This window comes from Stigmatopora argus, chromosome 15 (assembly GCF_051989625.1).
Source record: "Stigmatopora argus isolate UIUO_Sarg chromosome 15, RoL_Sarg_1.0, whole genome shotgun sequence".
Classification (NCBI taxonomy): Eukaryota; Metazoa; Chordata; class Actinopteri; order Syngnathiformes; family Syngnathidae; genus Stigmatopora; species Stigmatopora argus.
Window position 1 is genome coordinate 4908006 of NC_135401.1, and position 15416 is coordinate 4923421.

Genomic DNA, 15416 nt, shown 5'->3' on the forward strand with positions numbered 1-15416 from the left:
GGTGGCCTTTTAACACTCAGATTTTTGTCGGTTTGGTTTATGGGGTTATCATTTTATTTACATAAAAAGCTACTGGATTTCCAAGGTTTATTTTAAGAAACCAAGAAAGTACACGTTTCATTGAATTGCTCCCAATCAAAATGGCCGATAAACGACAAGCTCGTCCCTGTCAGCGGGCATAGCATATCAGACATCTAGCCTTATATTTATATATCTAAAATCAGACGGATGTAAACATGGCAATGGAAGCCTGGTACATGGACAACTCCGACGGAGACCAAAGAAAACCACACAAATTCGACCCCAATCAACCCGTTTCGTTGGAGAACTTAAAAAAACTTGGAGTATTTTATTGGAAGGTACCATTACTCAACACTCAAGACAATCATGCCATTGTGCTTGAAGATACACCAGGACATAGTACTTTGTGTTCGAGTTCTCCAAACTTTGAAATAATTGTACATTCTGACTCGTACTGTTTAGTGCAGTTTGACATGTAATCAGTATTTATGGGACAAAAACAAAATGTGTTGACAGTGGAATAAATAAAATTAAAATTAAAATTAGAAGCTTCTTGAGGAAGAGGATGACAATAGCGCCGTACTTGCTTGGAATATACTGATGATTCACAAAATGTTTCCATACTTCAATGCAATATATGTTGTAGTATGGATACACCTTGACCTGTTATGCAGGTAGCGGTAGTAGATCGTCGCATGTAGTATAATCACGATTGTGTTGTTGCAGCTCAATGCTGACATCTATGAAACAGATCCGGAACTGCAGTTGATCAGGAAAGAACAAGGCTACTCCTACATGGACATCATCACCATTGAGAAGAACACCCTACCAAATTATGAGGAGAAGGTAACCCAGTTACACATGCATAAACGCTTAAACGTGAATTCAACATATTCTCCGGACTATAATTTGCATTTTTTTCAGTTTGCCTAGGCCTGTGACTAAAACTCAACTGCTGTTCATTTGGATACTAAATTTGCAACATCTATATCTTATCAGTTAAAGATGTTCTTCGAGGAACACTTGCATTTGGACGATGAGATTCGCTACATCCTGGATGGCCAGGCCTACTTTGATGTCCGAGACAAAGAAGACCGCTGGATAAGAATGGCCATGAAGAAGGGGGACCTCATTACCCTGCCAGCGGGGATTTACCACCGGTTCACCTTAGATGAGACTGTAAGTGCCATAGCTGAAATTTATCAAAACTTTAAGAATATATGAGTACAATTTACTTTGTACTCACATAAAGTAAAGTCCAAGGCTAGGCAGATTGCAATTCTCATTACCACATGTAATAAATCCCAACCACTAACCGTATTTTCCTCTCTCTCTCCATAGAATTACACTAAGGCAATGAGGCTGTTTGTCGGGGAACCCGTGTGGAAAGCCTACAACAGACCAGCGGATGACTATGAAATACGACAAAAATATATGGCTTCCCTGCAGAAATGCTGAGGGGAAAAAAGTATAACAAAAAGACTACTATTTGGTTACCATTGAACCAAAAGATAGGCAAAATTCAGTATGTCTGAGTAAATGTCTGAGTACATCACACATTTCCAAGTAAACAAACTGCAACTATGGTGCACATCTTAAAATCATCATCATTATCATAAGAGTATTGTTTCTAGAAGTTTTCCATCACAACCCTGCAGTGTAGTGACATATTTGTTTGCCATGATATAATTTTCCACTCTCAAGGCATCCATCATGATATTACAATTTCAAACAGTGGTCTTAAATATGTATCATTGTTGTTTGTGTAAATCTCATTTACTTTTCTTTTAATAAAGGTTAAAACATTTCTTATGTAATTATAATCAATACGACATGAAAACAGTGACAATGAATTGTTTTTAAGAATGGGATAATTTAATAAAATTACAATTATTTTGATATATGTATCATATGTATATTTGAATTTAGAAATGAAGTTATTTTTTTCATACACAAAATCATTGGCAAATGGGATGCAGTGGAAAATCTGCCAATAGATAACACACTGAAAATGCATTGTGTGCGCACATATTTCATCCTTTAGAGGCCAACGGATCTTGAATAGTAACTGATAAAGCAACAACAACAACAAAAAAACTTGGGTTCTGGAAAAGAATATACAACTCATTAGTACACATCATAAAAATGTGGCCTTAAAAGAGGAGTGTATTGTGTTTTTTTTTTAGATAAGCTCCCAACCACAAACCCATACAGGATAGATTTTTAGCTATATTACAATTTAATTTCATATTATTCTACTATATGACTCAAACCCCATCCAGTTAAATCACCATTAGAGTGCCATCCAGTCCAAAATGATGGGTGTGTTCTTAGAGGAAGAAGTTTAAAAAGCAGTGCATGCTCACTAGACTTGAAGCCCCCTGTGAGTCTCAGTATAATGCCCTTATCTTCCAAAAATGGAACATCAGCTGACGGCAAGAAAAAGGGGCATCTGTTTGTTTGGATTCAACCTCAGCCTGTTTCTCAATGTGAACACGCATATTTGTTAGAACGCGGTATGGCTGGGGACATACATCCGGGAACTCCGTTCCCTGTAAATAGATCTGTTGAAAACAAACATTCTCGTGCGGATCAAATCTGGTCGACGTTGCATGCTTACGCTTCTTGATCCGCCTGCTGTGCATTGCTGGAATCCTAGCATAAAACCTTCCATGCACAATTTTCAACTCTATAACTTTATCTCACATTATAGTGAGGCAGGGCAGAGTTTAAGTGTTAATTCGATATCTGGTTGATTGATTTAGAATATACACTTCATTTTTTTGGCTCATTTTTCCAATCCAAGGTCAATTCAAGACATCACTGGAAATACTTAAACAGGTTAAGGGCCCATTTTTGAAGGGGTACAGTAGAACATGTGCTTATATGCAATTTCTAATCTTTTTTCAAACCAGTTTGAGGCATTGCGTGTTGAAGCTGTCACCTTCCCGGCAGGCCACAGCCTCCAAGAGCGCCTGCTTCTTTTGGGTGCTCCGTGAAGACTCCAGTTCATACATAGTGGTCAAATTGAAGAGAACGCTTTCGTGAAGGTAGAGGGCCGGGTCCTGCTGCACCAGGCCTTCCAGTTTGCCCAGAGATTCCTTGAGTCGGCCCAGGTACAGCAAGCACACTGCTGCGTTGTTGTTAGCCTCGGGATGAAATGAAACAAGAGAGAAAACTGCTCAGGGAAAGTCGAGGGGAACGTGAAATTAGCAACGTGACCAATACTTACAACAGGGTTTTTTGGATCCATTTTTAAAACTTCCATGAAGGCTTCATGTGCTTCAGCATAGTTGTTCTGACTGAGGTAGATAAATGCCCTGGAAATACCAAACATGGACTACTTGGTTTACCAAAGTAACCATAAATGTCCTATAAGAACTATAAGACCAATGATCACTAATGCAAATCACGTAACTAAAAATAATTACTGTTCGTAGATTTCCTCTGGAGCTTATTCTCTCAAAGTGGCTGCTTTTTTCTTTGCAAACTTGTAACTTAAGGTACCACTGCACATTTAGCGGACACATCTGGTCTAACAGATCAATAGTAACATCTTAGCCTGCCACTATCCCATATGAATCTGAAATCCCAAGAATCGTACGGTGTACAACCGCTTTGCAAAGAGTCCAAACCAAATCCCAATAAGACAAACCTGTTCATCAGCACGCATGTCGTCAAGCCGGGCTCGGCGTCTGTAACCTGGCATGTTTTCTCAACATCGCTAAAATAAGTTTCGGCTGTCTTAATGTCTCCAATCTGAATAAAGCAGTAAAAGACAAAGAAATGTCAAATGTGATTAGTCCAAAAAACATGTTATTTTTTTCTGACCTTAGATTTAATCATTCTTAAAAACAACATGTTCAAATGATATGCTTAATTCATAATACAATAAGTGCGAATGTGTATATTAACCTGCAAGAAGAGGCGACCTATGCCACTTAACAGCTGGGCTCTCTGCTGAGGTTCATACTGGATGATTGAGTGATAAACCTCCACAGCTAAAATATAGTCCTGCATCAAGAGAGGGACAATGTTTGACATGTAAGAGAAAGAAAATCCGAGAGTATGAGCCAAAGTTAAAAAGCAGGGAAATTAGGGACAATGAGGTTGAGGCCAGGGACGCGGCAGGGAGGCTGAGACAGGTAGAGGGCAAGCCGGGCGGAGGCGCTGGAAAGAGCGCATTAATCAAACATACGGCCAAATAGCGGGGCGAGGTGACCCAACTCCCACCTCTACATTGCTCACGCAGTGAGTCGACTACTGAGTGCAGCCGGGGAAGGAGGTCAGAAAGGTCCGTTGTGTGTGCGCGTGTGCCAATTCAAAGTCTGCATTGGTCTGAGCTGTAGCTGACACAATTCCTTCCGCCAGCATTAAAACGTATGTTGTTAATCCAAAACAAATCTAAATGTTTATATTTACTGGAGTATACATTTATAAAGGAGATATTTGATTTACTGTATTTTTTTCGAACTATAAATTGCACCGTGAAGAGGGAAAAAGGCCACTTTTTATTTAATCAGAAACCATAACCAACATACACGTTTAAAGTAACAATAGTAAAATGGAGAACAATATGCGAAGTAGGCATCAACTTTAAAGGAAAAATATCAATAACCAGTTGTCCAGCTGGGACAGGTCGTTTATATTAGCCAATGCTGTTGGCATCACATTCCTGATGAGACCTTAATGATTGTCATTTGAGTCAAATATGCATGTTATAAAAAGTATTGCAGTGGGCACATTGTGATGTCAAATTTTGAAAAATTAAAAAAATGCCAGGTTATCTTAAATGTTTAACCATATTGTTATTAAGGGGATTTAATAGTTAACCATATCCTGCCAACTGTAATGCAGCCCTGAGACAGTATTATTCATATTTTAAAGAGCAATGCTTTACAGCAATAATTTTTGGAGTGAACAACACCAACGACGGCAACTTTCCGCCATTGTACAAAAACTCCTACCCGAGGAGCTGTGATATGCAAATTAACAAACGAGAATAGATTATAATTAGCAATTATGTCGCTGTGGCTCATTTTATCCACTAAGCTTTGTTCTGTAAGATTCCCATTGCTTTGCTGATGATACATCCTTTGAGGGATCACTTTGTAAGCAGCTATTTAGATAATTTTTACAGTGTTTGAGGAGACACAATACCATGAAAACGAAGCTTTGTTCAATATTTTGCAATTCCTTGATAATACACTTGCATTAAAATGGGTCCTGAAGTGAGCTGCCTTGCCACTGGATGGCAGTGTGTGTCTCTTACAGTTGATAAACGCATCACCACACATCCCTTTCTTCTCTGTCTCTCCCTGACCAAGAATCCAATTAGTGGTCAGTCTGGAGGGATTTCACTGTGAATCCTCTACTACTCTCCTGGCATGAGAGATCTCCTGGCCTCTCTCTCTCTCTCTCACTCTTTTTCATACACACACACAGGGGGTTGCTGGTGTCCGTGCACAAGTGTGTGTGCACAAGTACACAGCAGAAACTCCCTCCCTCTCCATAAAGACAAGGCAAACTCCAGACACTTATATAAAGACATTAAATATGCATGCATACATACCTTCATCAACAGTAGACAGTTGGCCACGGAGTAGAGGACTCGACTGAGACGACATTTCCATAGCTTTAGAGATTCTAAAATCAGGAAGAAAGAATATAGGACAGGTAGTTTATTGTTTGAGGTTGAGTTGCAGTTTTTAACCACACCTTTTTTTGTTGAGTCTAGGCTCTTAGACCGCCGGTATTCTCGCAAATCCTACTTTTGTTTTTCATTGCCTTGCTCAACTCTTCCACACCAGGGGAGGCGATAGGGAAGACACTGCGGCACTTTGCCTCAGACAGTACCCCCTGCGGAAGAGCTTCTGTACAGGGCTATTATTATTCATTGCGGCACACCTGTGAGCGCGCCGGTGTGTGTTGGGGAGGGGAGCTAATCACTCAGTAGGGGTCTGATGTGCGAAGGCATGGCCCTGTGTTATTGACTTGACTGTCGGCTGTCTGTGTGGGCAGGAAGAGGAGATGCAGAGGGCACTGCTATTACACAAACTGTCAGCACTTGGGCACATGTACATATATTCACATATTCCTTTTTGAATAAGGGTCTTAGTAAATTTAACAGATTTTTTTCTCCTTTTTGAATAAGGCTCTTAGTAAATTTAAGACATTTTTTTCCTTTTTGAATAAGGGTCTTAGTAAATTTAACAACTGTCTTTTTGGATTTTCATGGCTTTAAATCACGGTATGTTTCGGATTATAAATCGCACCAGCCAAAGAATATGTTGATGAAAGAGTGAAGAAATGAAGAGGAAAAAATATATACTATATAAGTCACATCTTTGAGTGGGGATTTTTAATTTGATCGGAAACCAAGAAGAAACATACGTTATTATTAATTAATTAATTAATTAAGAATAACAGTTTAAGTCGCTCTTTAGCAGGGGTGTCAGACTCGGGTTGGTTCGCGGGCCGCTTTAACGTCAACTCGATTTTATGTGGGCCGGACCATTTTAGATATAATATTTAGATTCTTTTTTTAATAAATGAATTAAAAGAACTGGAGTAAAATCCCCTGAATATTCAGTTTTTTATAGATCTAAAACAATGTTTATTTTAGCTTTTTAAATATATTTTTAGATTTTACAAAATGATTTTTCAACTAAAAACACAGAAAAAATGGATTAAAAAATTACTATTGATTTAAAAGGGGGAAAATCTGGAAATTTAATATACATCTATACTCCTCATTTTAATTAGATCCTAAAACAGAAAGTCGACACTCATGATTTACTTTCCCGGGCCAAAATGATGCGGCGGGCCAGATTTGGCCCCCGGGCCACCACTTTGAAACGTGCTATAGAGGATTAGTTGCAGGCAAAGCCAAACTATGAAAAAAAAAATGCAATTTATAGATTGGAAGATATGGTAACATTACTTTTAAGCTTCAGGTAAAATGATAATAATAATAAAAGAGACTGACAGGAGCCTGCACAACAAAGATTTATTGGTATGTCGAGCAAATTTGAAGGATGGGTTTGGAGCTGCGTAGCGGTAATGTTGGTGAAATAAAGGGGTGTTTATAGAATTCTAGAATGGCTGTCTGATTCTTCACCACACGTGTAGGTGCTAGTAGCTTGGAAAAGACGGATGTGTATTGATCTGTTCTTTTGGCTGGGCTGGAGAAACGGTCTTGATATTCAGCACGAGTACAAACGCAGCGAGGTGCTAAACACTTTTAAAAGCCCACATCGATGTTTGTGTGGTGGACAATCTGTGTGTGTGTGCCGTGAAGCTATGCTGCAGGACTGCGCCGGTGTGCTTCAGTGCTCGTCTGTGCCGACTGTGTAGGGCTGAACAATATTGGAAAAAAAATTCGGTGTTTGGGATATAAATAGGCATGTTAAAAATGTAAGATTTTTCACCAGATGACTTGAATAGCTCTGTTGGGAAGATTTTGGTTGATAATTTCCCGTGGCACACCAGATAATTTCTCACAGAAACAGAAAAGGTCTTCCAAAGTCATACCTTTTGATATTCTAAGAAAAAAGTAATATTAAAAGATTGAGGTTGTAATATTATAAAAAAATATGTGATACTGTGTAATATTTCAAGATTTAAAGTGTAGTTTTCAAGAGAAAAAATATAGTATTATAAGATTGAAGTCATTTTGTTGCTTATTTTAAAATCGTTATATTATTTTTACGTTACCTGAACTATAAGATTTTTGAATTTTAACTTTTGGGAACGTGAGGTTGGTGTGAAAAATAAGAAGTTTAAGTCCTTGATACAGAGTTGGGAGGGAAACAGCTTGGTCCTTTCCCACCAAAGGCCGCTGAATTGAAGCATTTAATTGCAGCATACGTTTGAAGTGTCCAAAATCTATGTATCACTTAATGAGCATCTGTCACCACTCGTTTATGTGATGCAAGGCAGTGAGTGTGGGAGCCTAAAGCGCTTATTAAAAGACCATATAACTCTCACAAACAATGATTTTTAATAATAAAAGTATCGCACATCAGCTTGTGCCCACTTACCTTGCCTATTCTCCTCTGTCAAGCTGATCACGGCACCATCCTCAGCCAAGCCTTTTTCCAAGTTCTCCTGGATCTGTTCAAAATATGACGGTTTCACTACTAGCACTGTAGGATTTCTGTGTTTAGAGTAGAGTCAGCCATTCCAATGACTGAAATGTGACCATATTTCTTTCTTTACACAGGTTGAGTTTTTGTCTGGATAATGTGCTCATTGGGGGTGTGCCGTTTTTTTTTTTAAGTGCAAGCCCTACAAATTATATGGAGCTTTATGTCCGTCTGGAACGTCGTGTTTGTTTGCGCGTGTACTCACTGTGAGGCAGACAGTTTTGAGATTGTGCAAGCGGTCCAGAGCCTCCTGGGGCTTCGCCAGGTGCTGGGGAAGCTCTGCATGCAGTAACCGCATGGAGAACGGCACCATGGAGCCTGTCGGGGGAGGGAATGATGGAGAATGGGGTTTATATTCAAGGAGGGGAGGGAGGGCTCAGAAATGGGGTGTTGTGAGGACATTGCAGGAGAGAGGGAAAATGAAACAAAAGGTGCGTGATGAAAATACAAATCCCTCCACCCACACATGCTCCTCGCAGAGCCCTGGAGGCAAGAACCTACAGATGGTATTGAGCTATGTATGGCTGCTTATTAAACCCTCTCATCACTCTGTGAATGCTGCACAGCACCATCACTCATTCCCATGCTTCATCTTTCTGTCTGTCTCAACAGCTCTCACACACACTGCAGAAGAAGCCACTGTATATTCAGCCGAGTACCCAGGCTTTGATCCTGACTTCTTTGATACCATCGTCAAATCTGAAACTCCCCTAGCATGTCCATCTTTGCTTGCCACGTGCGAGCACTCCTTCAAATGATTGGAATAGCGAGGCTTATTATTTTTGGGACTTTTTGCTTTACACTGCAAATATTTGGGATTGTTATAAAACTGATACGAGCTTCAGAATCGATGTATGTAGTGTACATCTTGATATGTCCTCATCGGAGTTAGGGATTATTTAGCAGCCTTTCCTTAGAATTTGAATTAAATTTTGTTATGGAATGTCTTACATTTCACTGAGCAAAATTGTAAACAAAAACAAAGGGGGTCCAATGATGGTAAAGGTTGGTGTTATTCGGAAATGGGTGTGTGTTTATACCTCTTCTTCCAGGATATATTGTTGGGTAATACTCGTAAAAGAGGTCTGGTTGATCCAGATCACCAAAAGCCTCAAATTCCAACTCTGCATTTTGGAAGAAGTTCAGCTTGGTGAGAAGCGCCAAACGTACAAACCATAGCTGGAAGAGTTCCAAACAAAAATATCAATATTTGAGTAATATATAATCAAGACACACTGAAAGAGATGTGCATGTTTTCCCAAAACGTAACACCATAAACGTTTTGAATCACCCAAGACATTTTTTTTTTGTGGAAAGACAAAAAGTCCCCATACCTTACCATACTTTATAGAACATTATTGTTAAGACAGAAAAAGTAGGAGTTGTTTGCATCCTACCTGTAGTGAGTTAGTGGTATGGGAAGACAGTTGTCCTGCTTTTCCGTATCCCTGTCCATGAGCTGTCAAAAGACGGCCCGTCAAATCAACAGCTGCTCGCCAATTCTTACTGCTCTGTAAGGGAGACAGTAAGCATGAGTGACTGCAATTTATACCATATCAAGTTATATTACACACTATACTGTATATTACAGAGTAGATCCTGATTTACTTTCTACCTTGCGTCCACGTTCTGCAGCATTTGAGAGATTTTTTTGTTTCTTTTTATGATGGATTACTAAACAAAAAATGTTTTATGCTTACAAATTTGTGGAATAATTTTTTGAGAAGTCAGTTTCTTGTGTCCCCACCCACAATTCTCAGTATAGTGTGAATGACGAATAACTAGATTGATTCGTTAATGCAGACCACTTTCCATGTTAGTCTTCATCATATTGCTTTTGTCTCCTTCCTTATTCTTTCATTTTACTGCTGCATTACTGTGGCTTTTGCCTTTCCTCGCTCACTTTGTCTGCCCAGTATACTAGGCTGCCTCTGAATCTTCATTAGAGTGGGAAACGAAGCTGAAAACAAGAAAGCAGCCTGGTTGGTCAAGGCAGCTGAAGTCCCTCTAAAAAAACATAATGGACACCCTCCTGCATTCTGGAGTATGTCACTGCCCTGCAGTAAAAGGGACACAGGGGATTTCTAAAATGGGGAAAATTTAAAATGAACTTGGCACAAAAAAGTGTAACAAATGACAGTGGTGAAAATTTGAAATAAGGAAGTAAAAATATAGAAAAGTTGAGGAACAGAAGCATGAAGTGGTTGGTGGGTGTCAGGCAAAGGTCCGAGGGTAGTATCAGGTAAAGCTAAAAAAGCCAAAACATTCAGCGCAGGTACAATCTAGTCTAGAACGAACCAAATTGAATCAAATAATCAACAAAATAGGGCCAAAGTAAAAAAAAATAATAATTATCGGCAAAATAAAATAATGTCATCAATGAAAATCCACCTTCTCCAAATAAATGTTTGCTATTTTGTTACACAACCACAATACTGTAAATAAATTGTCCTGTCATAACATAACATGTCTTTGAACCACTGTATAATGCCTCTCCAAAACAAGCAATGCATATTCTTCTATGACAGTGCTGGTTAAACTGATCTTGACATGCACGATTGGCCATCCAGTATGTGCAATGCAAACAAACATGCATTCTTGCTGCAGGATAAAACGCAGATGAAGCTTCGTAATTGTGCTCAAAGTCAAATGTTTCATGCGTCCATACTTTGATGATTGGGAGGAGGGGGGGGGACCCTCCTTTCCATCGCTTGACGAACAAACGAACGCCCACATTATCTTCCCACCAGACCAGAAGCCTCCAGGCAAGCCAAATTTACAAAGACTTTCTCCACTCAGCCTGGGTTAAGACAGAGCTTCCGTGCAACTTCAATGAAGATCCAGCATTATAAAAAGAGGGTGCCGGGTATTCGTATAAGACACTGTCAGGCCAGTGATTGCAACTCAGGCTGTCTTTGCTTTGAAGCTTGCGTAGTTGGTGTTCAGACACTTGAACTAAGTGGACAGAATACTGCCCTCAAACTGGGGGATAGTCCCTATTTTACCAGGATGAACATCACACATGAGCCAACATTTTCCCCATCGGTAACGGTTGGACTTTAACAACTGTACCGCAGAGAGATACTGCGACACAAAAGAGGCATAATTTGAGATGAAAACTAGCTGGTGGCTTTTAAAAGGAACGCCACATAATACTCCCTAAGAAAGTTCAGCAAAGAGTCCAAGTTGTAAGTGGGACTCCTCTGGGTAATATGAACCGCCGATTGACTAGTGTGCCGTTAGATCGTTTTAATGGTGTGGTTGTCAACAATAACAGCCTGGCCAACTTCTTTTTTTTTTGGGCCTATGAAACTTTTAGTCAAAGGAAGGCTAAATAGGGCATTTAAGCCAATAGTCTACATCCATATTTTCTGGCTTCCCAAAAAACAGTTTGCCAATGATACAAAAAAAGACAAAATGTCTTTGTACTAAATGTTTGGCAAACTTTTTGCCAGGAGTAATGATTTTAGAAATGATTTAGGTTCTCAAATAGCATCAGAAAAGCTTGCAATCAGTCTTAGGTTATAGATTTTTCAAGAAGATGATGACCTAATTGATGTCAATGACAGATGTTGCTTCTGCTTTTTGGAAAATACTTGCATATTTAATCACAGCAGTAAACTTTTTGCGAGCTATTATATACAGCAGTGAAGTGGACGAATCATTTTAATAGTTCACTTAAAGTCATTCCAACAGCAAGAAACATTCCTATGAGAGAACCAGTGAACACTGCTGTTGCCATGGGTGGAGTTTCTTGCCCAAGAACATTTAGGAGGAAAGGGGCGGGGTATACATAACATTTAGAGTTCATCCTTAAATCATTCAGCCTTGATCTAGTAGACTAGAAAAAATTATATATGAAAAAAAACTCCAAAAGAAAAGCTAAAATTCACCAGATACACACCAGTTTGGTATCAACTCTATTTAAATAAACTTCTCAAGGTTGATAAACTTTAGTACCACCAAAATACCACTTGAATTCTGACTTGCTGTTACATTTTACAACATATACGGCCTGTCTCCAAACACACACCAACCAGCATGTGCACTGTTTGTGAAATTGCTTGTAATTTCTTGACATCTGTGCTGCAGGCCAATGCTACCTTTCCAGGCTTCCAGTAGAATTCCAGTACTTTGCCCTAGGGCCTAGGCTTCCAGGAGCCACCCACACCCGTTGGCAGACAGTGACCGCCGCACACACACTGACATTATGTACATCTTGAGTCATGTGTTGTTCTTTTTGTGTGAGCATGTGCTTGTCAGATAGCCCGGTCCAGAAGGCCCGTAAAATATGCACAGCAGTTCTATGCATAATACATGGCTACAGTGGGAGCAAAATAACTTAGCACGGTGGGTTTCCACCTCCACCCTTTGCTCCTTCCTTCAGCCGCTGCGCTTACTACTTTATTCATGTTGTTGTTAACGTGTTTGAAATAACTTCTGTCTCTACTCGAATAACTACAGAGAATATGTTTGATGGGTAGAGAATTAGGCATAAAAGCAAATAAAAACAAAGTTGGATATTTTTGGTGGAAGCATGAGGTACACATGAGAAACGGAAAAGCTATTATAGTGGTAGCAAGTCAGTTTTGCTAAAAATGTCCATAATACTCAGTATAAAGTAACAAAATAGCAATACATTATATATATATATACATATATATATATATACATATATATATATATATATATATCTGTATATATATATATATATATATATATATATATATAAATATATATATATAAGTACATATATATGTGATATATATGTATATATATATAAATGTATATATAAATATATATATATATATATATATATATATATATATATATATATATATATATATATATATATATATATATATATATATATATATATATATATATATATATATATATATATATATATATATATATATATATATATATATATATATATATATATATATATATATATATATAAAATGTATGGTCATAAACTGTAAGAAACTTACAATCAGCTGTTTGAGACCCAGGAAAGACTGTTCCACAGAGCTGGCGGTGAGAACTTGTCGTTTCATAGCTGCTTGCTCCCCCAAGAATCGAAGCATTAAATCTTTTACAGCATCACTCTATGAAAATGGAAAACATAAAAACTTTTTGTTTATTGCACATAATTGTTGGTGCAAATTACGACATTGGCAGGAGAACATTTCAAAGATGTAGAGATGATTATTTAGTTCATAATTATTGAGTCATCTTAAACAACTACACCCCCCAAAAAAGCATCACTCGTTAAGTTTACAGCATCTTTGCTGTGAGAAGCCTGTTGACCAATGCAAGTAGAGCATATATGTACAGAGGGACTTGTTTCTTCAACAAGAATGACTATTCTATGAATTGTTTGTCTTACCTGAAGGTTGTCAAACTTGAGACCTGGCATGGTAACTCTATTGCTCTCTGTGTACGAGGGGCTATGTTGGGGTGTGGCCATGGAGAGCAATAACTTCCTTGTTTCTTCAGAAGGCAGCCACGCATCATGGCGTCTGTCCACCTCGCTCAAATTCAGCGCTGTTGCGAATGCATCATCGCTTCCTGAGAACAGCTGAGTTAACGGCTGAGGCTGAGTGACAGGACCTGAAGAAGGTGGATCACCCGGAGATGCTAATGTTTTGGATGGAGGAAGTGGAGGCTTTCCTGCTGATTCTGGACCGGCAGAAATATGTTCTGAATTAGGGTTGGGATCGCTGGGGGAGGCAGAAGAAGAAAGCCTGCAGGGATCCGTGGCTCCAGATGATGTGGTTGGGCACGGAGGGACCACCGCATTTGGATTGGACACTGAGATGAAAGAGGAGGGGGCCATGAAGGAGTCAAAAAAGTCAGAGCCTGCATTGACCTGTCCATTGTCATTGAAGAATTTGCTTAGGCTTGGGCTGGGCTGGCATACCAGTGGAATAGTCATCTTGCTGGGGGTCACTGCTTCGTCACTACTAGCTCGGCTCCCCATATTAAAACTGGGACTCTTGATGAGGGTGGGCTGGAAACCATCAGGAATCAGTGAATTTGGCTGCTTACTCTGGCTAAATATTGTGCACACTGGCACTGGCTGATCTTTGAGATTAGAGCCCTTTTCAAGAACTGTTTCTTCATTATTTTGACTAGATGGACTCTGTACGTCAGCGGGAGATGAATGGATTTGCACCGTTGAGTTGATTTCCTCTGACTCTTCTTTCTGCTGGACATCTGAAACTTCAGTCTCGGTTGCAACCTGTGTTGAGTTACTTTGGTCATCAGTGTCGCACGGTATGCAGGTTTCGCTCCCTTCGTGATCTCCGCCATCGAGGATGGAGTCAATGCGAGCGGCATCATCCTCCTCGCTGTTGTTGGGTGAGTCGGAAATAATGACACTCTCCATCATTTGGTCAGTGACCTTGTCCATCGGGCTTTCTGATGGCGAAGCACTGCTGTGTTCTGGAGGTGTTGCAAAACCTCCTCCTAGGTCAATGCTCTCTCCCTGTGCCAGGATGACATCTCTGGCAGGTGTCCCACTACTCGCTGGTTCAGGAGGATCTGGAGATGGAGCCTCCTGGGGGACATCCTCCACCATGATGTCCAACGTGACGGGCCGATGAGCTGGCGCCTCCTCGCTATCCATCTACTGTTTTTCAAATCTTGAGTCAAATCGAAAAAAATAAGCAAGTAATTAAAATACACATTAATTACAAGTCAGATGAAAACAATTATTACAAATCCAGAGAGGACATTCAAATCCCACTAGTTTAGCAGGGCACATGAGTTATTACAGCAATCGGCTTACATAATTATCTTTGCAATGAAGATCACAAAGGATCAGAAATCTAAATAAAGTTGAGGTTTGCAGGTACTTCTACAAGAAAACCAACAAGTTAATAACATATTCATAGCATTTAGCAATGTTGCTAATTTCCTTTACCGATAGGAAACGGATCTATTCGTAAGCAGATCATTAAATGCAGCAGGGTGTTTCGCGATTAGAGGCATTAAATAACATACATTTCCACACCGGGAAATCTAATAAAATACGTCAAAAATGAAACCATAAATACAAGACAGGTACAGGTCTTACCTCACACAGGATCAACCCATAGGACTCCAATGCGCATGCGCTGTTTCAATGTTTTAAGTACGGAACGTCGAAGTTGCCAAATGTCATGGTTTTCCACGTAAACTGTATTCCCGGAACCATTTACGCACGTTTTAAGTCGTAATTTTTGTCCAGCGATTTGTCGA

At 39.4% G+C, this 15416-nt stretch overlaps 2 protein-coding genes across 3 annotated transcripts; one reads left to right on the top strand and one right to left on the bottom strand.

The window, feature by feature from the left end:
- Positions 1-31: 31 nt before the first annotated feature.
- On the top strand, positions 32-1920 carry adi1 (acireductone dioxygenase 1). Its single transcript, XM_077621326.1, has 4 exons — positions 32-359; positions 748-867; positions 1021-1200; positions 1363-1920. The coding sequence occupies exons 1-4, from the start codon at positions 237-239 to the stop codon at positions 1477-1479; spliced, it is 540 nt and encodes a 179-aa protein (XP_077477452.1). The 5' UTR covers positions 32-236; the 3' UTR covers positions 1480-1920.
- On the bottom strand, positions 1875-15289 carry trappc12 (trafficking protein particle complex subunit 12). 2 transcript variants are annotated; one of them, XM_077621324.1, is made up of 12 exons: positions 15253-15289; positions 13561-14818; positions 13163-13279; positions 9566-9679; positions 9209-9347; positions 8374-8486; positions 8064-8136; positions 5594-5667; positions 3937-4035; positions 3677-3780; positions 3254-3341; positions 1875-3170 (listed from the first exon to the last, which is right to left on the bottom strand). In XM_077621324.1, exons 2-12 carry the CDS (start codon positions 14800-14802, stop codon positions 2928-2930), a joined length of 2406 nt encoding a protein of 801 aa, XP_077477450.1. In that variant the 5' UTR covers positions 14803-14818; positions 15253-15289; the 3' UTR covers positions 1875-2927. The 2 variants fall into 2 exon arrangements, with proteins under 2 accessions (XP_077477450.1, XP_077477451.1); XM_077621325.1 differs by lacking the exon at positions 15253-15289 and adding an exon at positions 15100-15192.
- Positions 15290-15416: the final 127 nt, after the last annotated feature.